Source organism: Pezoporus flaviventris, unplaced genomic scaffold (assembly GCF_033815535.1).
Source record: "Pezoporus flaviventris isolate CSIRO_AGI_PZ_B2104156 unplaced genomic scaffold, CSIRO_AGI_Pfla_v1 ptg000013l, whole genome shotgun sequence".
In the NCBI taxonomy this organism is placed as follows: Eukaryota; Metazoa; Chordata; class Aves; order Psittaciformes; family Psittacidae; genus Pezoporus; species Pezoporus flaviventris.
In genome coordinates, this window is record NW_026892561.1 from 25,443,393 (window position 1) to 25,466,123 (window position 22,731).

General features: G+C 37.4%; 1 protein-coding gene across 1 annotated transcript; it reads left to right on the forward strand.

Moving 5' to 3' along the window:
* The first annotated feature begins 623 nt into the window (after positions 1-623).
* Positions 624-19,210, forward strand: KNG1 (kininogen 1). Its single transcript, XM_061452388.1, has 10 exons — positions 624-960; positions 3,857-3,967; positions 4,920-5,004; positions 8,080-8,252; positions 9,939-10,046; positions 12,113-12,194; positions 13,298-13,464; positions 14,920-15,027; positions 16,702-16,791; positions 18,371-19,210. The coding sequence occupies exons 1-10, from the start codon at positions 766-768 to the stop codon at positions 19,193-19,195; spliced, it is 1,944 nt and encodes a 647-aa protein (XP_061308372.1). The 5' UTR covers positions 624-765; the 3' UTR covers positions 19,196-19,210.
* The last annotated feature ends 3,521 nt before the right edge of the window (positions 19,211-22,731 follow it).

Genomic DNA, 22,731 nt, shown 5'->3' on the forward strand with positions numbered 1-22,731 from the left:
AGCCAACTCTGATTCTGGCTCTGACAGACACAGGCAACATTACTTAATCACTTGTTCTTGGGCATCACTTTCCCTACCTGTAATGGTAACAAAAAATTCTGAAGACTAATCCATGGTCCAAAGGTAGCTGTCACATGGCAGCAAGGATGGACCCTTCCAAGAGTAGCATGAAGGACAAGGTTTATCAAGTGTCATTGAAGAGTTACGCGATATTCAACAACATGCATCTGTCCAAAGGCTTTTTCAAACATGTTCTGACTTCTCAGAACTATTGCAGTCTGAACACTAAACAGATCTATAAAATTTACAGGGTTGTTGTCCAGAACCAGAACTTCATTGCTACTGTGACCTTCTTGGGTGTTTCATTTAAGCCTTCAAAAATAGATTCTCAGTAGCAGTTTAGACTTTAAGGAGCTAGAAACCTACAAACATTCTGCTTTCTCTTTTGCCCAGGGGCCATCCTACTTAGTCTAATCCTGTCCCCAACTACAGCCATTTAGCCTGTTATTTTGATGGCAGGTGGATAACCCTAGTGTCATTCTGGTGACCACATAAAGTTTATTTAGATAAACTCAGAAGTTTATTTGCAGTATAAACAGGGTATGATGAAAACCAACCAACCCCAGCAGCCCATTCATTCTGTTTACTTAGCTGTAGCTCCTGAAAAACACGAGAGGTGACTAAAACCTTGTCAAGCATTCCTTTTGAATTTGGTTTTTAAAGAGCCTTCTAATTCAGAGGGGGCACTTTTTTAAAAATCTAATTATGATCTATCTTATTGTACTAGCACTCTGCTGTAGCTTTTTCTCTAGCAGAGCCACCCCTCTTCTACATGAGTTTTTGGACTGTGATGATCCTGATGTCTTTCAAGCTGTTGACACAGCACTGAAGAAATACAACGGAGACATAGCAACTGGTAATCAATTTGCTCTGCACATGGTGATGGAAGCCAAGAGAACTGTAAGTAGACTTTGAAAGAAAAAAAAAAAAAGAGGATTGAATTGTTCATGCACTCTGAATCAGATTCTCTCTCTCTCCTTCATAAGAAAGAAAGCATGACAGCAAAGCATATTCCAGAACGTTTACAAAAACCCAAAGAAATTACTTGCACAGTAAGATACTCACTACTGTGACAAGGAACATCTATTACGTTCTTATCAACAAAACTATGTGTGCTGGTGAACTGCTTATTAATTCAGGGACTAAAGAATAGAACATTTCTACCACTAATACAGTTTGTGTCTTACTAGTCCACTCTCAATTCTCCTTTCTGTGCTGGGAATCCTATCCCTTTCCATCATCAGTAAGGTTGTCAGATCAATGGCAAAACCATACTTTCTAAAAAATGTGAGTATTATCTTGATTTGAGAAGAGCTGGTAGCACATATGAAGAAGAAAGACCTCGTAAAATTTGGCAATACAGGGAATAAATTATTTGTGACTATTATTTGATTGACACTAGTCCCGAGTCACAGATCTATGTAAAAGCGCTAGGTAGCAGTTTAGACAAATAGGGTGACAGCTAAAATTACAGAAGAAAAAAGAACGAAACATGATCCTTTGCCTGGAGTCCTTCTGCATAGTGTTAATCTAACAAAAGAGTATTTATCTCTGAGAGGCATACAAAGAAGACATTACCATAACAATGACAAGCATTACTTTACTTGAAAACATCATTAGCATTTTCTTTCTATTGGATTGGATTTTCAGATGTAAAACATAAGAAACCCAGTGTCAGAGAGAATATTTTGCACTACAAAATCACAAGACACTTTTACCCAGAAAAGGGACATGAATTGCTAAATGCTTTAGAGTAAACTACTTACATCCCATGGCACTTACCCTCCGATTTTCCTGTTTCCAAACTGGGGAGATTTTATCATGTAGTGACAAAGACTGAAATCTGGCAAACCCTTTATGCAACTCATATTAAACAAACGAAGTCTCACTGTCTTCATTGACCAACACACATCTTTAACAACAGCCAAATGCAAATATCATTATATCATAGCTGTAACATCACCTTCCTTTTGCTGATAGTCCCAAAGGACAGGTGTTAGTTTCAGTATTTTATCTTAAACAATGTTCTGTTTTTAAGAACATGTTTATTGCAATTATTATTTATCTTTCTCTAGATATCCATCTTTCCTTTCCTTAAAAGATCTGAGATGGAAATCAGTTATTACTTTGAATCATTGATCTGACTATGATGTTAAGTTAAAAAATGGAATCTGCAATAGAGATTTCCTCATATTCGTTATTCTTTTTCTAAAAAGAGTATAGACTTTGCTCATCGTTAGTCTCACAATGTTGAATGCATTAATTAAATAGCTGGGTATTACATATTCATGTACATTCATTATTGATAAGGTAATAAAACATAAAAGCTGACTGGTGAAAGGCTGAACCTGCCCCAGTTAAAGGCATAGCTATTCATTATAATAATGAAATAGACCAACAACAAATACAGAAACAATGTCTTTTCTCACTTCTTTCATTTACTCACTGAGTTGATTTACTGCAGACTTAGAACACTGTAACAAAAAACAAAATTCAGCTCTTTTTAAATCCACATTCCCAATAATATAATCTGGATGCAGCTCCATAAAAGTTAATTTATACCTGCTGAGGATTAAGTCCATTACATTTTTAGAGACTCTTTCATCCTGTTTTACAACTTTCAACCATTATATCAGGTACCTCTACACTTCTGTAGTTGTAGCAATACTCAACAGAAAATGAGAGAACACAGAATCTAGTTCTGTGTCTATACAAGTGTAAATCCAGTATGTTCCACTTCCATCACCTCAGCTTCACTTTCTTGGTACCACTAAGGCAAGAATTATAATTTATTCTCCAGCAGTATCATTTGAGAATAACGTGTTAAAGTCCAGCAGCTGCCTGTGTTTGTACTAGATAAAGCACGTTGGAAGAGCAGCTTTAGTGGCTGCGAAAGTAGTAATTTCCAGCTTTACATTTCCTCTAAAGGATTAACCACAAACCTTGCATCGTGTTAATGTTACCTGTAGGCACGGTCTCACTACTCAGTTTATGTCAAGGAGAAATTGCCCCTCCTAATTTACCAAAATCAGAAACCAATCCAGAGGCCAGGCCTAACTTCACTTAATGCTTTGTCTGTGTTTTCTCTTATGGATGAAATATCATAATATATTTACGTATATAATCTACCCTCATGAGCAGCACAGGCTTCAATGCCTAGAGGAAAATTGCAGGCACTTCCAAAGGCTGTCTCCAGAGCATATGGTCTCCTCACCCCTTTCCACCAAGCAGGCAAGGCAGCCGACATACCCTGTTACTATAGTGTAAAGGCAGTTTGGGCACAGCCAGCCTGCCTGAGGGTTGCTGGCTGCTGTTTCTGGACTGCCTATAGAATTGTATAGAAGTAAAGTAGACAGATCTGGGAGAAGGCCAAGAGTAAGAGTGGAGGAGTCAGGCAGGAGCACAGTCCAAGCTGGTAATTATGCTAGCTATTTGAGCAGCAACCCAAATTTGCTTATTTGGAGTACTCAATATGAGTATGAATATACTCAGTACTGAGTATGAATATAACTACTTATTTCTGGTTTTAAAAATCTTGGTACTATAATTTAAAATGAAGGTGGCTGAGCATACTGCATCTATTGTGTCAACATACTACCTACCTTTGTAAGTAAGGGCTCATTAATATAATTAGATAAGTTAATTGCTGAACTATGAAGACTTGGGAGACCTTGTATGGAGACCAGCAGCTAATCTGAGACCGTACTATAAAACGGATAGTATTTACCTTTTGAAGCTCTTGTCTTTTCACCTAATCTATCACTACACAAACAATGACATGCATGTTTTCATCCAGGCAGGTCCTGAAGCACAGTTCTATGTGAAATACCGAATACAAGAAACCACTTGTGCCACTAATGAAAACAAACTCTGGCAAGATTGTGATTACAAAGTATCTGCAGAGGCTGTAAGTATCTGTTCTCTTTAAAAGTCTTCTGTATAGAAACATCAGCATAATAACCAGGACTGCAGTTGCTTGGGGAAAAATACAGCAGAGAATTTAAATTTTTTTAGCTGTGTTGCTTTTGAGAGGATTAAAGTACAATACAGAAATACTTACAACATTAAATTAACCGTTATAAAATGAGTTTACCATTATAATCCTGAATATGTACAGAAGGGAACATTTCAGTGCTTCAATAGGAAGGTTCACCATAAATTCAACATAACATACACGGAAGGGCTATAAAACTTTCTGTTAATTATGCATAATAGAAACTTGCACAACCAAATTTACTTCAGATCTGCACCAACAAAAATACTCTCATGGAAGCCACTATGGCAGAAGATTTACAGAGGACTTTTAGCAGTATAAAGCATGTCTGGCTCATGCTGCTAGAGGGCACCGAGAGGAAATACAATTGGGGCACACATAGTGGGCATGAACACTGCATATATCCAGTGGAAGTCATTGTTACTTCCCACACTACACAATGCAAAAAAAGGGATGGTTGTGATACCATACGAATCAATGTGAAATGCCATGGTCATTGAGGCATATCTTGTCCTAGCAGTGTGGAAATGATATAAATACAAAATTTATACAGACTTCATTTATGAGGATGTGTTCAGTTCCATTATTCTGACTGCAAATTCTTTAGTTAATTAGCATGCATCAATCATGATACAAAGCAATCTTTCAAACTATCTGCTCAGTTCATCCCCTACTCTCCTCGCAAACAAAACTGTTCATTTTTGGGTAACAAACCAGCAAATTAGATATTACTGCAAGTGTACATATGAACTTGTTCCCCAAACACAATTTGCAACTGTCAACTTTATTCAACAGCTACAAGAATATATAATATTGCCTTTTTCTTCAGCAAGTTTAAGACAAATGTTATCATATATTTTTGCAGAAAACAGGAGAATGCACAGCTCAGGTTCACATGAATAATGCTGAAAAAACAAGTAATGTTTCACAAGACTGCAAAATATTTCCAGGTATGGAACTGTTTGGGGCAGCATTCAGCAAGTACATTGACAAATAAGAATAGGAAATATATAATACTGCCACTTTCAGGTAATTTTAAAGATAGGAGCTCCTTATTGTTCTATTCAGACATTTATAAATAATCATCCTTAAGCAACTACATGTTAAAGACAAAATTTCACTTCACTATTATGCACATATAGACTAAGTTAATGAAGCACTGTCAATGTCTGTCCAGGGTAATGAAAACCAGCACAGGCAGGTGTAGTAAGTTTCTTCAAACACTGGAATTATACCAAGTTACAATGAATTTGCTTAAGATCAAAACATATCAGTAACTTAGAGACTAGATACCACTTCTCATGCTTTAAAATTTGTCTTTATTTATTCAAGTATAAAATTGCACCAGAAATTATTAGAAAAAAAACTATATTACAAAATTGTATCTTAATTTTATCCAAACTAAAAAGTATTAATTATTTCTGTTTGCACACTAAAAGAACATTTACCCTCATAAAAAAAAAAGAAAAAAAATTTACAAAATAAAAATCTAGGAATGATGTAATTATGCATAAGAAACTGTGATATCTTTTAGACCTTAGCAATAAGCAGTACTACATTTCTTGCCTGCAAGACATTCATATATGACTATGTTCACATAGTAATTTCCTGTATTACAAAGAGATCACTGCTTTAAAGCTTTACAACTGAGATCTCTATGTGCTTATGCCCCGCGTTCATGTAAGACATATCCAAGCTAGTTTTAAACTAACCGGTAGCTGGGAGCTTGCTGTTTTTTGTTCCTAATTACCTTGTTTAAAGCTAAATGTCTATACCTACAGCCAGTGTCATTCTAGGAACTGCAGTACACACAAAATCCATATTCTGCTACAGAATAAACATCACTTGGTTTAGATGCATTTGTGGGGCAATGGTGACATCTAGTTGCCAGTAGAAGGTGTGTGAATCCCACAGAGAATGCATGGGAAGGAAATTTGCATTTGAATCTTTGCTTAGAAAACTAATCAAACATACATAAATGAATTATCTATTCAGCCTAAGAAGCTCATCTCCTTTTAGCAAGTCATAGCAATTCTGAAAAAAGAATACTCGTTTGTTCAGCACTTATGAAAATGCTGGTACCATAGTCACTTTATGTTTTATTATCTACTTTGTGATTACTCCTTGGAAACATGGTCATATTTTTCTGTAACATGCATATATTTGTCAGTCAAGAAAAGTGATGGTAAAAATACAAAGGGCAGGACCTCTCACTCAAGTACCCCTTGGAGAGCTAACACTAAATAGTATTGCTTACACTGAGATATTCACAATGTACAGAAGAGACAAATCAAATCTGAAGGATTAAAATGGAAAGAGTAAAACAATAGATCCTATCTGGTGAGGGATTTCCCCACCATGTCAGGTAGCAGCCTTCTTTGTAGAACAGTTTATTCATACTGACTCTGGACTGGTTTCTGGCTGGTGGAAGCTGGCTTACCTCCATTAAAACCAGTTTAAGCCAGCTAAGGATAAGGTACACAAATTTTACTTCAATTCCATAGAGACCCCATATTGTCCCACTTTCATTCTCAAGCTCACTGAATCATGAAATTAATTTATGTACTGAACTATAAAATTAATTTATGAAAACCCAATCCATGATTACTAGAAAGAGAAGGAATAGGATTAGGAGTAGGAAACAGAAGTTTGAGCACCCCCATCAAGCTTGTCTATGCACAGACAATCCAGTTGGTTAATCCTGAAGGTAACACCAAGTGGTAACTGGCAGCCACAGTGACTAGCAGGGGTTTCAAACAGCACAGCAGTAAAATAGTTACAGCCCCGAAGGAGCTCAAAGTCAGAGCAGTTCACATGGGTGAGCCAAAGCACACGTGCCAAAGTCCCCACCCTGAAACATGGTGAGGACAGGAAGCAGCTGCCCGCAGCAGCTGAGCATTGAAAAATCTGAAAGAACATCTCCTAAGCTGTAGCCTCCAGTGGCTCTAGCCTGACTGAATGAGTGATGACCCTTCCTGGGTGGTGTCAGGTTTGGAGATTCAATGACTCCTGAACTCACCCACACCTCTGACTGAAGTTTGCTGCTGAAACCATGCCTGGATCCAAATGTCATGGATGCACCCCGCCACCACAAACAAAAACATGATGCAGTGAATGCCTTTGCAGGCCCTGAAACTGAAATGTGAGTTTTAGAATCAGAGAATCATAGAACAGTTAGGGTTGGAAAGGACCTTAAGATCATCTAGTTCCAGCCCCCCTGCCGTGGGCAGAGACACCTTACGCTAAATCATATCACCCAAGGCCTCGTCCAACCTGGTCTTGAACACTGCCAGGGATGGAGCACTCACAGCCTCCCTGGGCAACCTATTCCAGTGCCTCACCACCCTAACAGGAAAGAATTTCCTTCTTATATCCAACCTAAACTTCCCCTGTTTAAGTTTTAACCCGTTACCCCCTGTCCTATCACTACAGTCCCTAATGAAGAGTCCCTCTCCAGCATCCCTATAGGCCCCCTTCAGATACTGGAAGGCTGCTATGAGGTCTCCACACAGCCTTCTCTTCCCCAGGATGAACAGCCCCAACTTCCTCAGCCTATCTTCATAAGGGAGGTGCTCCAGTTGCCTGATCATCCTCGTGGCCCTTCTCTGGACATGTTCCAACAGTTCCATGTCCTTTTTACGTTGAGGACACCAGAACTGTACACAATACTCCAAGTGAGGTCTCAGGAGAGCAGAGTAGAGGGGCAGGATCACCTCCTTCAACCTGCTGGTCACGCTCCTTTTGATGCAGCCCAGGATACGGTTGGCTTTCTGGGCTGCAAGTGCACACTGCCTGCTCATGTTCATTTTCTCATCAACCAACACCCCCAAGTCCTTCTCCGCAGGGCTGCTCTGAATCTCTTCTCTGCCCAACCTGTAGCTGTGCCTGGTTTTGCTCCTCCCAGTTAAATGCAGGAAAGGTTCTAGCTCATTGAGCCTTTTCTCTCATTCCCACATAGGAAAAATTAAAACCTGGGACTGTTTTACATGAAGTCCTTTTTTTTTTCTTTTTGTTTTGTTTTGCAGCTATGCCAAAGATAACACTTACTCAGGCTACATGTCTTGGATGCTTTCATCCTATATCAAGTGACAGTTCAGTAGTGCTGGAAATTCTGAAACAAGCCATTCAGAAGTTTAACAAGCATAGTGGTGAACCTGCCCTTTTTAAGCTTGTGGAAATAAAAGAAGCTACAAGACAGGTTTGTGTACGATTTTTCTCTAAATTTTACCAAAAAAACCCCCACAAAACTCCAGACCCTGATTGTTTTATGTACATGTTTCTGATTTTTAAGTTAGGTTATAATTCATAATAAAAGTATACAAAATACATATAGAGTAGATCCTGTAAATAATTCTCTTCATTTATAAGAAATCATAAATTGTTACCTACTGTATTTTCAAAGCTTTTAACTTTACGAACTGGTGGCAAACATACTTTGTCTGCAGTTCCATCTAACCAGTGTTCAGTCCCAGTTTATTTGCATTCACTGCTGACACAGACACCTTGTGTCATCTTCAAGACTCTTGGGTATTCTACTTGGCCTCACCCTGAAGCTCCAGCAGGAGCAGATCTGTCTTAGGTGCTGTGACAAAACTGCCAGCCAGCACAGACATCTCATATACTCTTCAGCCTCTCAAACAGCAGCAGGCATCTATGTTTTTGCAATGCATTAGTGCTCATATGCAAGCAGCTGCTACACACTATAGTACAAGTAAACCCCATACAGGAAAATTGGGTAAGAAAAACAAAATGCCAACATGCCACTTGCCGAAAGATTTCTGCACACTAATATCTGCTTTGCAAGAAGTGACTTCTCAAGTTGCAGAAATTCTGTGTCATCTGGTATTCCAAGCAACAATTATTTCTCTGTGAAAGGCTTTCCCTTGGATAGTGTGATTGTTGCTAGAAAGTAGAGTTTATTTTTTTTTAACCAGTATATAACCTAACACCAAATACAGATCCTTTTCTTTGTATGTATATGTATTTACTTAGCCAAAAAGCATTTCTAATCTCATATCAATTTGACCCATGATTTAATTCAGACTGTCCTCTCTCTATTTACTGATGGCAATGATCCTCTTAGCTGAAGGACAAGATTGCACAACATTTAAGCCACATGACAAAATGTCACGGACAGACTAAAATCCAGCAGCTGGAAAGAGAACCATCATGTCACTTCTGGCCAACAGAGAGTAGTCAGAGCCCTCCACTTTAATTGAGCCGGAATGGAAAGTTCCTATATTTGGCTCTTATTTCCCCTTTCTAGCCCAACACTGTGACATGGAGAGATTTCATGGGTGAGCAGCAGTAGCCATAGTGAGGAAAACTGAATCACTTCCAGGAGAGAAAATGAAAAAAAGGGTCACAAATCTGAACAAAACAGCAGGCAGGGGAAGGCAGACAGAATTATAGGTGATGATAATTGCAAGATAGTCAATAACAAATGATGTCAGCAGTATAAAGCTACGTTATTCAGATACTTCTTTACTATGTCCCATACTCAGGAACATAGGACTTGCCAAGCTGTATTAGTACAGTCATCTATCTAGACCAGCTTCCTGTCACTGGGAGTAGTAAGTTACACATACTTTGGAGGAAAGCACAAAAAACCAACCATTATGAGGTTGCAGGCTTGCTAGGAGAAGTGGAATCTAAATACAAAGTGTGCTTGTAGTGTACTTAGTTTAACTTTTGTATCACAAGAACAAGTTTGGTGTTTTTCTTTTCTCTCCATGAATACTCTATGGCTCAATGACTGCAAGGTGACTTGATGGATGGAAGGCACGAGAAAAGTTGTTTTGCTTTCTTTGCAAATCACATTTAATAGTTTAAGTTCCAAGTTTGTACTGGTTTACATGATGTATCTCCAAAATATCTGTTCTAGGTGGTAGCTGGATGGAATTATGCAATTAAATATGAAATTGAGGAGACTAATTGCTCCAAAGACCAATTTCAAGATTTAACTCCAGAGTGCAAAACCACTTCCAGAGGTGTAAGTAATCTTCAAAATTTATTAATTGAGAAAATGTCATATTAACAAATAATCATTAATATCTGGCTCAAGAAAATATTTATAGTCTTGCTTCACTTTGTGAATGAAGTTTAAATCCAGCCTTGTAGATAGGTGTCTATTTATGCAATTAAAACACCTGTCTTCTCCTGAATTGGTTACTAAGACGACCACTGAAATGCTTACAGATGACAGAATCTAAAAAGTCTCACCCAGACAATAAATCCCTTGAGAAGCTCTTATCCAGATATTCAAGGAGTTACTCAGGTACAACCCCAAACCCAATAATTAAAATAAGCGCTATTATTCCAGCTTAAGACATATTCTCAAAGAAAAGTAAGTAGCTGAATTACCACTTTACCCCTACCATAGTCCAAATAAGAGAGCTTCAAAAGACATTTATTAACAAACATACATACACTAGCTAAACAGTATTGCAAAACCAGGTGTTTCCTCTGATCTGGAACAGAATTAACTGTCTCTCAATGAATGAAGAAAAGTGCTTCTGCAAATAGAGGGCAGGAACACGAATAGTAATGAACAGTGGTGGCAAATGGGAGGGGAGGAACCACAGAAGTCCCAACTCACATCTGCTTCAGCTGTTGTGGAAGTGCACTGTTAAGTGTTAAATTCAAGAGCCTCTCTTGCTCAAAACTTACTCCTTGGATGTCTCAAGAATGCTATGGCATGTTTCAGAGGCATTGATCAAAAAAGGGAAGAATGACAACCCTGGTAAATAATAGAAGAGTTAGAATCAAACTAGGTAAAGCAAATCTTTTCATTACCCACACTTGCCCTTAAACCTTAAGCAAGTTACTTAATCTGCTTGAGCCTGAATTTTCCAGCCTGTCACCTAGAGGTAATGACTTCTGCCACCTCGCCTAATGCAAGAGTGCTACCTCATTCACATAGTGCTTTGATCACACAGGGTTAGTGGGATTAGATTTTTATCGCTTATCCCCTGAACTGCTAAGAAGCCTTGTTAATAGATCATCATCAGATATTATTAGAATATATATTCCAAGACTATTCCATACATTGGAATGACCAAATTCCATGGAAGTTGTTTCATACCTTTATTTAGCTCTGTACTACTCATTTTGAAATGGGAGGATACAGGGAGCACCCTGTATCTGACATACATGTGAACCACAGAACTACTTCAGTGGAGCATAATATCATTCTCTTTAACCTGGACAATAAGACTTGATATTATTTTTTATTATTTCTTCTAAACCAACAGCTAAGCAGATTTTTTTACGGATGCTTTGAAAACAGTATCTGTCAGAGCCCTAAGATTTTATTCTACAATTGATTAGTTTCTTTTAGAGTCTTTGATAAGAGACTTCACTGAAACCTTTCTTAAAATCTACATATACTTTATCAACAGGTCTCTTGACCCACTTTTCTTGATACTTTTGAAGAACTTTGATAAATCTGCAAAATATGACTTCTGTTTACTACAGAAACCTGGGTCTCTCCTTGATGTATTCATGCCCCCTAATTCTTTTCTTATAACTATTTCTAATCACTGGAATGGTACAGACATCAGTTCTATGGGTTTATAACCTTTTTAAAACAGAACTGGATCGATATCTGCTTTCTTCCAGCTCTAAAATACCAAGACAACTTTAAGCAAGCCGTCTACCATGGTTTCTTTAAAACACCTGAGTAAATACAAGAAACTTAATAATGTTTGATTTGTTAATTTCATAATCCTTTTGGTCTTCACAGTTTGAGACAAAAAAGCCAATGAGTTCTCCATTAAACAGGATTCTGGCTTGTAAACCTCCCTGTTTCTTTCTGTAATTAACACATACGAATAGTCCATTTAGCTTCTCTTTTATGGTTTTATTTTCCCTGAGTGGTCCTTTTAAGCCCAAATCATTTGTTGGCTCTGCAGACTGCCTGTCAGGCTTCTTCCTCCCACTATATTGAAGGAAGGAAGGAATTATTAGTAGTATACTTGACTTAGCAGTATGCTGACTTAGAACATGAGCTTGTTCATTATTTCTAAGTAACAAGCTGTTTTGTGTTTTTTATTCTAGCATGTAGGTAAATGTGATGCCAAAGCATATCAAAGTCTTCAGAAAGTGATTGTGGATATTGTAAGCCAGTGCAAGCTTCCAGGTATGTCACAGGTACTATCAATTTGCCACGTTCTGCACTTTTCAATGTTTTTTTACAATTGTAAAAAGAAAGACAAAATAAAAATACAAGAGATGAAAACAGATAATAACAAAAAAGTAATTCTTCTGGGACCAGAAAAGCACTGCCTCTTAATGAAAAATGACCACAGACTTTTCACTTCCTACAAGTATTTCTTATATAGCTAAAAGTTACATTTTATCATTTATATACTGCCCTATTTCTGTTACATGGAAGTGGTTGCTGACTGTCACTTGGAGATTAACAAACTCAGTAACTATCCTACAAGAATGAATTCTTTTTCCACTACAATGACAAGGAAGTTAATATCATATTGTTTAAATAGTAGCTTCTTCTAACATTCCAAAGAACGCCAATGTATTCTTTTGAAAGCGAAAGGAGCTGCAGACTTTTAAGATTTTGTCCAAAACTGGTAATTCATCTAATGATGCTACCATTGCTCATTTTCTATTGCATAGCTATATTTACGTTTGTTATGTTAGAGGCTTTCTTTTTTCCCCAGTAAATAAATTTCTTAGAATTTGTAAGTTCATTGCAGTCAAACTCCCAAATGGTCTTCTTATTGCTACTTTTTCCTCCAACCATCTATTTTGACACAGGTTATCACAGCTTCAGAGCTTTACAGCAGGGTACACAGTACTACTCCGTGTAGTAAGTGATGCATTCTCACCCATTCAAACTTGTTTTCAAGAGATAATGGCATTCTTCCACACACTCATTCATTGCAATAACGTACATCTCTCATTTCAGCTGAGTCAGTTCTTTCCATATGCGTAGATGTTCCCTCTCTTTATTTGCTAGCTACCCACAATTGGTACACACCATTCTAGTTTCTGTGAGTAAATTGTTAAGCATCCAATGTGACACCAGGTGCTGATGTAGTACTCTTTTAGACAACCAACACCTGATCATGCTGATCATACAAAACTCAAATATATTTTGGTTTCATTTGATAGAGCCAAACATGAAATGTTCCAGAAGGTAGAGGTTTATAACTTTTTTCCAGCCATTATCTAGACTGATTTTTTTGTTCCTTATATCTGAAATCTGTTGCTTTTTTTCAGTTGAAGAGACAGTAATTCCTGCCACTCAAACTGGTTGTCCAAAGACTGTCGCAAAAGACAACCCAGAACTGAAGGAACTACTGAAGGTTTCCATGGAGAAGTATAATTCAGAAAGCAATGATGATTTCTACTACAAAAGTGGAGAAATAGAAGCAGCGACAGTTCAGGTTGGGATATACCAGAGGGATGAGGAACAGACGTGGCAGTGTTATTGGTCTGAGCTGAATTTTAGCTAAAGTTTGTATTTCTATTTCAAATAATATTTTCCTCTATGTGTGATAAAATGTGGTAACTGAAATATCCATGCAGTTTTCCTTGCTAAGTTTTATCCACCTTGGCTTGAATTCAGAACTGAGTTAAAAACGTCCCATCTCTTGATTTTTTTTATATTTTTTTTAAACAACACAATTTTAAAAGCATGGAGAGAAGGTTGATTCAGACTACCTGATTTCTGTATATCTACCCCACTTTTAACCAGCCTTTTTAAACATACCATAGACTTCTAAAGTAAAAGAAGAATGATTAGATGAAACCACTTATGTGGTTTCACCACACCAATACTCTCTTATGTTATTTTAGATGCTGTCAACCCTATTCTAAGCTCCAAGAAGTGGGGCTTCACAATTTCTCTGAGAAATATGCTAATTTATATACTGATTTTGCTAATAATAATACTCCAGCTAGATTAAGTATACCTGTGTGTAACTTAAGATGTACAGATAAATACAGCTGGGTAAAGAAAAACAAGGAATTAGGAGGATAATACTGGTCAGTACTTGCCTTCTTTACAGTCCCAATCTATCAAAACAGAGGTTTAGGACAGAATTGGAAATAAGACAGTGGAGTGATTCAGAAAATACTTTGGTAAAAACTTCTGAGTATGATGGTACCAGTGGAGGAGGCAGGAAAAGCACAGCAGAGCTTTTCTCAAAAGCTCACTTTATCTTACTAATAATATCAGTTCTTTTTCTTTTTTTAAACCTTTTTTCTTCGTTCAGATCTTATTCTTCTTTCTCACTTTTCATATCATGGTTGATACTGGCGTGCATATACTTTAAAAACATACTTAAAAGAGACAGAATTTCATGTCTTGCCTGCTATCTCTGACACAAGATATGTTATCTTGGGCTCTGTAAAAAATACTAGGAGAACTTGTACCAGGCACATTCTTGAACCTATGCAGTTTCTCTCCTTAACGCATTTGGCAAATACGTTCGTTTTCAACTGAGCCTGTTCATCACATACTTCATTTTATGCACATTCAACTTTTCTTCCATCATATCTGGGTCTCTACAGAAGTATCTCTAATGACTTCATTTGTTATTGATGAAATTGCTATAGGCATCAACTACAACAAAACCAAACCTGTGGGGCTGATATTATTGTGACCTGTTTCCTTCAATTTCAATACTGGAATTTTTGAGAATGGGAATTGGAATAAAGTAAGTTGATTAGAAGCAGATAGGTTTGCCTCCAAATATTTTTATATTGTTCTTAACATATGTTGTCGCAGTGGTCAGGACTTGTAGAATGTAAGGAGTATAAGCTCATAGAAAAATTTCCTGTGAACCCTTTTCAATAAAATGCCTTTACCACAGGAAGTCTTCTTGCTAATTTTCCAGGAGGTTGCAGGACAAAAATACCATGTAACATTTTCAGTCCGGAAGACAAACTGTTCAAAGACAGACTTTGAAAAAATTAATGAAGACTGCGAAGCCACATCAGACAGTGTAAGTAATGATGACTGTTGCCAACTGTAATAGTCCTCATGGACAAATTCATTTGCATTAGAACTTGTAAACACTTAAGTAAAGTACTTAAGTACTTAAGTAAAATCACATCCTGAGTTCTCTTACCTCTTTCAGTAAACTTTTGTTTCAGCAAGCAGGACATGTTTCACTGTTTGTAACCCCAGGCAGTGTCAATGTCAATAAAAAAAGAAGCTGAAACTGAGCGACACTGAGTCACTCCAACTGCAGGATTAATGCTCATGGCAAAGCAAAAGGAACTTTCTTCTGATAATAATGAGCCAAGGAAAGGGAGGAAAAAGGCTGCTGTGAAAGGAAAGAGTTACAATACTCCTGATTCCGTGGACTTGAGAGCAGCGCTGAGGAGAAGACTTGGGGATATCAGTTGATGCGAAGCTTCAACATGAGCCAGCAGTGTGCACTAGCAGCCCAGAAAGCCAGCCATCTGCTGGGCTGTGTTAAAAGGAGCGTGGCCAGCAGGTTGAGGAAGGTGATTCTTCCCCTCTACTGTACTCTCATGAGACTCCACCTAAAGTACTGTGTCCAGCTCTGGAAGACCCAACATAAAAAGGATGTGGACCTGCTGGTGCAAATCTACAGAAGGCCACAAAGATGATCTGGGGGCTGGAGCAGCTCTCCTATGGAGACAGGCTGAAAAAGTTGGGGAGACCTTGTAACAGTCTTCTAGCACCTAAAGGGGACCTACAAATTAGGTGGAAAGGGACTTTTTACAAGGGCATGTAGTTTAAACCCAAGGGTTTAAACTGAAAGAGGGGAGATTTGGATTAGATATCAGTAAAAAAATCTTCACTATGAGGGTGGTGGGACTCTAGCACAGGCTGCCTAGAGAAGCTGTGGCTGCCCCATTCCTGGCAGTGTTCAAGGCCAGGTTGGATGTGGCTTTGTGCAACTTGCTCTAGTGAAAGGTGTCCCTGCCCATGGCAGGGGGATTGAAATTAGATGAGCATTAAGGTCCCCTTCAACCCAAACCATTCTATGATTCTATGACTTGCAGCTAACGAAAACATGAAAATGGAGTGTTACTGGTGTGCAAAGGAATGATGTTTCTGGAATGCATGCTGCTGATGCCAGAAAAATGTGTTCCAGACACTGGAGAGTAATGTTGATAGGGCCAGAAACCATTGGCAAGGGATTTGGCTGGGAAAAAGAGGCTTCATTTTCCCTCTCTTTTCCCATTAAATGAACAGTATTTACCTGTGAGAATTTAAAATCCATTACTGCAGCAGGCTCTGAATAGGAAAAAATGCTGTTCTACTTCAATTTCCCAATATTTTAGAATGAGAAATATCACCAACAAACTATATTTCTTAGGAATATCATGCAGATTAAACAGTTAGTGCTCCAAAAGTGCTGGGGATGAAATATCCAATTTTTCAAGATCCAATCTTCAATTTAAGTTAAAATTAAGTGTTCACACAGGTATTTTGTAACCTCAAAAAGCTAAGCAGATGTGTCCCAGTAAAGAAGTCTCCATTACCAGGATGCATTTCATAGATATTTGGGTGAAGTTATATTTGTATTTAAAAGTATTATTAAAAAATAATGTTTGTATTTGTTGGTTTGTTTTTTTTTTTTTGGCACAACTCTTCCTTTGTGTTTGATGCCTTAATGTGTTGGGTTTTGTTTTGTCAACAGGTGCCATTGTCATGTGAAGCACAAATTCATGTGATCCCATGGGAGAATAAAATCTTTCCCCAGGTTAACTGCTCGAAAGAACGGTCAAAGGTATGACTCCTTTTCATTACCCATCATCATAAGTAGAGCATAGAACCAAGGCAGTCATTAAATTCTTTATCCATTCCAAATTAACCCATACTTTGTACCAAATATAAAGGAACACATTGTTAACAACTTCAGTAACGCCACACTCCTCCCTCTCAATCTCTAACCTCAGCAACTTGTTACACTGGAGTCAGTCTCATGACAAGGTGAGACAGGGGATAACCCAGTGACTACAGAAACATAAAGGCAACAGGACAGAGAGAACACTCTGCTTGTCAACTACTCCTTTGCATTATCCAGTTAAGCTCTGAAATATCAAGCCCCAGCAGCTCCTTTGAATTATGATTCAAGGCTTAGAAATTGAGACAAAAATGTATTTGACAATGCAGTGATTATTCCCCACAGATTTCAAAAGCATCTGCAAATCTTTTCATATGAGTAGTGCATCTCCCGCCATGGGCTGCCAATTTCTGCAAGAAGATCTTTCAGTTTCCTTTGTGCCCAGCTCCACAATTAACCAGCCCTGAACATGGGTCACTTTGAAAATTTCAGAATGAAATATAAATCTCTTTTATTATCAGAACTTTTGTAGTTCTGATGATTGCAGGTTTTTTTGATAAATGCAGGGACTCCCATACTCCACAATGAAGAAGATACTCTGAATAAAGTCAGATTGATTAACTTGTATTCATAATCAGTAGCTTCACTGTGCTCAGCATCTTCGTAACTACCTATTGTTTCATTATGTAGCAACAGTAAATGACTCTCTGCTTTGTTTTCACTACAATATCCATATCAACTTTCAAGTTTAGCTCCATCCCAAACAACTCTGATTTGCAACTAGAGACTGCAAATGGTGGAGAGATATGAAACCCATATAGGACAGTGACTGCACATCATGCATTCAGTCTCTGCCTTCTAGTTTAAGAGGTGGGAAATAGAGATTACTCAATAACAAATGACTATTTCATAACATTTCATACTATCAACTTCAACCTATATGTATTATTTCTAAGCATTCTTATGAGATGCATATGTCAAATGTAGAAACATTTGACATATGCAAAAAATTGACATATGAAAAAATGACAAATGAAAAAATTGAATAGTTACATTTCATATAAGAAAACAACCCAGATCTTTTGTGCATTCTGGTATTGAGTACTCAGATATGTGTTTGTCTTTAGCACAAACTGGTTTTATACATCAGAGTGTTAAATTCTAACAAGTGCAGGGACATTTAGTCTTAGAAATCATCTATATTGTTCATAAATTAAAACAAGTACACATTCTCCTCTCTATAGTACCATTCTCATGTTAAATTGGCAATATTTCAGTGATACTTAAGTTTTTCTTTTAACACATAACTGCTAAAATACTCTGGAGGTATTCAGGAGGATGTTTATGTTTCCACACTTATCACAGACAGAAAAGATAATTATTTAGCTTACTTTAAAATATGGTAACATATTTCTGCTAAATGATTCATATACTGCAATGACCCAACTTCTGAATCTCTCGAATCTGAAATGATCATTCTTGTTTATGTAAGAAATATGGTTATTATTGCAATGTTTTTTAGGCTGTATTACTAAGAAGGCCTCCTGGATTCACACCTTTTCGAAGACTTGTTATGCTAAATCAGCCAAATGAAATGCCGTGCTCTGATAAAAATGAAGAAGAAAAGCAAAGACCTGATAAAGAAATGAGAGAAGATGAGCAAAGACCTGATATAGAAACAAGAGAAGATGGTGCACAGGAACCAGAAGGTGAAGGTGAACCTGAGCATAAACACGGGCATGAACATGGGCATAAACATGGGCATGAACCTGAGCATAAATACGGGCATGAACACGGGCATGAGCAGGGGCATAAACATGGGCATCATCATGGGCATCATCATGGGCATAAAAAGGATCATGAGCCTGACAGAAGGTATAAACATCAAAATGGTTGCAGGCACGGAACTGGTCATGGGTGTGGGCATAAAAAACACAGTAAAAATGGGAAACATAAACATCCAAACCCCAAATCTTCTGAGGAGTCCAATGAAAGTGGTTTTAACCTAAACAAAACCCTCCCATCACCCAGTGCTGAAACAGCATCAGAGATAGGTAACCCAGGGGTTGCAAGAAAGGAAACCAGTACACCTGCAGAACCACTAATTCTTCCTGATACTTCTCTATTTAATGGGTTGTCAGATCGCCCAGAATCTCCTCTCCCCAGATGCCCTGGAAAACCATGGAAAGAAATTATGGACATTCCAGCACCTTCTAGCTTTCCCAGAGAATTCACAAATGAGGATCTCTTGCCTTCTGCAGTAGAAAACAGCAATCCAGCGACAGAAATCTCAACACCTTCCCAAAATGAAATGAAAGACCTTGATCTCTCAGATGCTTTACTATAATTCAAACACTGTAGTAGCCTTTCCAGAAATTATATATAGAAAAAGAAAAAAAATATGGCCTTTCAAAATGTTTAAAATGTGAAGAGGCAAAAGCTCCTATTCTGTTTACTAAGATACCCAAGAAGATCACCACCAGTTCTGGGGACCTAGGACCATAAGGCAATACTCTGTATTTTCATATATTTGGGAAGATGTAAATCAGGCAATGACACCGATGCTTCAGAATCTGTTTAGTAAGGGCACCAGGCGAGTCAATAACCTTTGGCTGCAGAAATTAAAATTGTATCTGCCTCAAATTGCTGTAAGTACAAAGTGAATCGCTGCATCAAATCTCACTGTATCATGTTTGAAAGTGTCACAAAGTATTTTGCAGATTACATGAAGACTCTTGATCAAATATGGATAAGACAAAAGCAACCCAAGGATGCCTTTCTTAGATATCTGAAATAGTATTTCTCTAATTTTCTGGAAGAAGCTTTTAAAGAACAAAATAAAACAAGTGAACTTGTTTTACCTGTCAGTTTCTTTAAATAGGTTAGTATTACCACTATTCTATCACTAGCAGTTGTTCTGTTGAATGATATAACCAGGAACAACTGGGAGAATCCTGAATAGTGCAGCTCTTTTATTCCCTAGGAACATTATGCTAAGTACACCGCAGAGGCACTGTGATTGACAGATCTTTCATGTGACAGAGGTGCATAAATATGACAGATGAAAAAAACGCAAACACTTTAGTTGCCTACAATTTGTCTGCCTTCTTCTATAGGTTATGCGTAATTTAGAGAATAGATTGTATTTTCTACTCTAGATATCTTCCAAAGGTTGAGTTTTTGGTGCGATATATTACCTAAAACGCACCAAGTATTTCTGGCAACTTAAAATATGTTTTCTCTTTATGGAGCCAACGATTTATACAGCTGACACTCCCTCTCCAGCCCCCAAGAAAAAAAAAAAAACTAAAAAAAAAAACAAAACCAAAACTACCAAAAAACAAACAAAACAACCTCAGCAATAAATAATACTTTAACGCTAGATCACTTCACCAGTTTGAACTACTATTTCATCCTGTAAAAGGTTACTGAAACCATAAGGCACCACAAATGGTAACACTTCACTGATTTTGTTGCAAAAGACCACATTCTTTGAAAGCACAGTGTAAGTGTTGTCCAAAAAATCCACAGAGACAGAAAATATATTCTCTGAAATTGTTCATCCTAACTGCTGGGATTGCTGTGGCATCAACACTATATACCCAACAGCTGGGAATGTGTCCTTCTTTTGTGTACTATGTGTCTATTGCCACCACTTCACTGGTTAGGAAGAATTAGACAGATGAAGACCACTTAGAGGATGCAAGAGAGAGGGATCAACAGGATCAGGAGGTTTTGGATCCAGTGGGATCTTGAAAGGGAAAATAGTTACGAGAAAGGACAGAAGACACAAAAGTGGAAAAGACAGAGCAATATGGATGGTGTGAAAAGAACAAAAGAAACCAGCAGCTTAGTGGAAAAAATGGAAACAGAGCGAATGGGATAGAGAAGTGGATGAAAGTTTTGCTCCACGGGCAAGGAGAAAAAAAAAACAACAAAAAAACAGGAACTGAGGAACTGGGATCAGTACAGTTTTGCATGTGCAGTTTCTTTTTCTTCATTTTTTAATGACTGCATTAAAAACTGCATTAAAATGATATATTTAAAAGCAATGAAATCCAAAATCAGGAACTGTCCCTGTGAGTATAAATTCAGCCTAGTTATGTGCATCTAATGTAGTGTAATTTGCTGCCATATAGGCATATGATATAATAGATAGATAGATAGATAGATAGATAGATAGATAGATAGATAGATAATTATCCGTCATGACTGGCGATATATAATCAGAACTGCTGTACATGCTTTCTTTCTGAAAACAAATAACTCCTATATCTATGACTAATCAAATCCTGCATTTTTTTCTTTCATTCCTTTCCTTTCCTTGCAGGATAAAATGCAGTCGATCTTTTCCTTTTAGAAAAGACAAGTGTGACAAGTACTAAACTTACAAAGCTAGGCAAAGGAAAGCCTTGAGAGTTATCTCTAGTTTGCTTCTTTTCTTTTTTTTTTCTGAATATTGACTGCTATGATTTTAGCTGTAACTGTGTATTATTTTGAGTATAAGCTCAAAACAGTTTTTCTTTAAATTACTGTAGTAATTTAAGTAATTAACACAAAATTACAATAAAAGAAGATGCAAAGATGAGAAAAACAAGGTTTTATTCCCATCTTTGATCTCCCTCATCTGAATGACAAGATAGTCACACTCTTGATATATTCTCCCCACTCAGCATACATACATGACCACAAGTAGTGAGACATAAACTGAGTGGTCAGAGCAGGGTAATAAAAGCCAAGAGTCCTAAATTCTTGACTGCCTTGAATTTACAATGTGGTATAGTTAATGATGTGAGGATTCATTAATGTTTAATACAAAGATGACAATTTCAATTTTAACTTCTTGGTTTTATAATGTAAAAGAAAGAATATCTTTTTAAAATCATTTTGGAATAAAAATCAGAAAGTGCTACAGACTAAAAAAACTGGAAGAGAATAGTCTGGTATCTTTAGAATGGAACATTTCAATTTCTCATTGATGTGTTCCCACAGGAAGTTTTAATTATAACAAACCAGCGCTTTCTGATGAAAAATATACTATCAGAAAGCTACTGACCAGGCCTATTTGAGATCTGCTGCTGAAGAGCTCTGCATGAAGACCAGTTTTTCCTACTGGGGGAACAGCGCTGTAACACTGCATCCAATGCACCGCGCTGCTCAACAAGTACTTTTTTCCTTGGCCAGCAGATGGCAGAATTTTTGCCATAAGATTTTATGCACAATGAGGGGTTTGTGATTGCCAGGAATGGTTTAAGCAGGTTTAACACTCAGAGTTTCTTCTGGGCCAGTAACACTGTAGATAAAACCACCACGTCTGTGCAATCTCTTTTATATATTAAGCTCTATCAATAGAACATTAAAAAAATTGCCAGTTACTTATTATGGGCAAGGTATAGAAATAATGTTCTAAGTGCAATTTCATGAATATAAAAGATAATAGCTAGTCCAGCAGAAATATTGAATCCTTCTGATACAGATAATCTGAACTAAGAGGCTGGGGTATGAAAATATGTCTGAATTAAACCTCTGTTGATCATACTGCTGAGATGCAGAGCCACCTGATGGCCATTCTGCAGCTGCCTGGATTTAATGTGTTCTCTCTTGTCCATTCCATCTGTGACAATGAGATAAAAATATATATTTTAATTGATGTATAAAAAATTCCTCATGTCTATTATCGAAGGCCTACTGGATTTTTGCTATAGTTCAGATATGACCTTTTAATCATACTTGGCAAATCCGACCATCCTGTAATGTGTTCACACAGTGTAACTAGCCAAGGGAGAGAGATGTGCAAGCACCTGACAACAGAAAATGTGGAGAACATTGGCATTTGATCTGATGTAAGAAACAATTTCTTCCCTTGTTTTCTCAGGTCTCTCA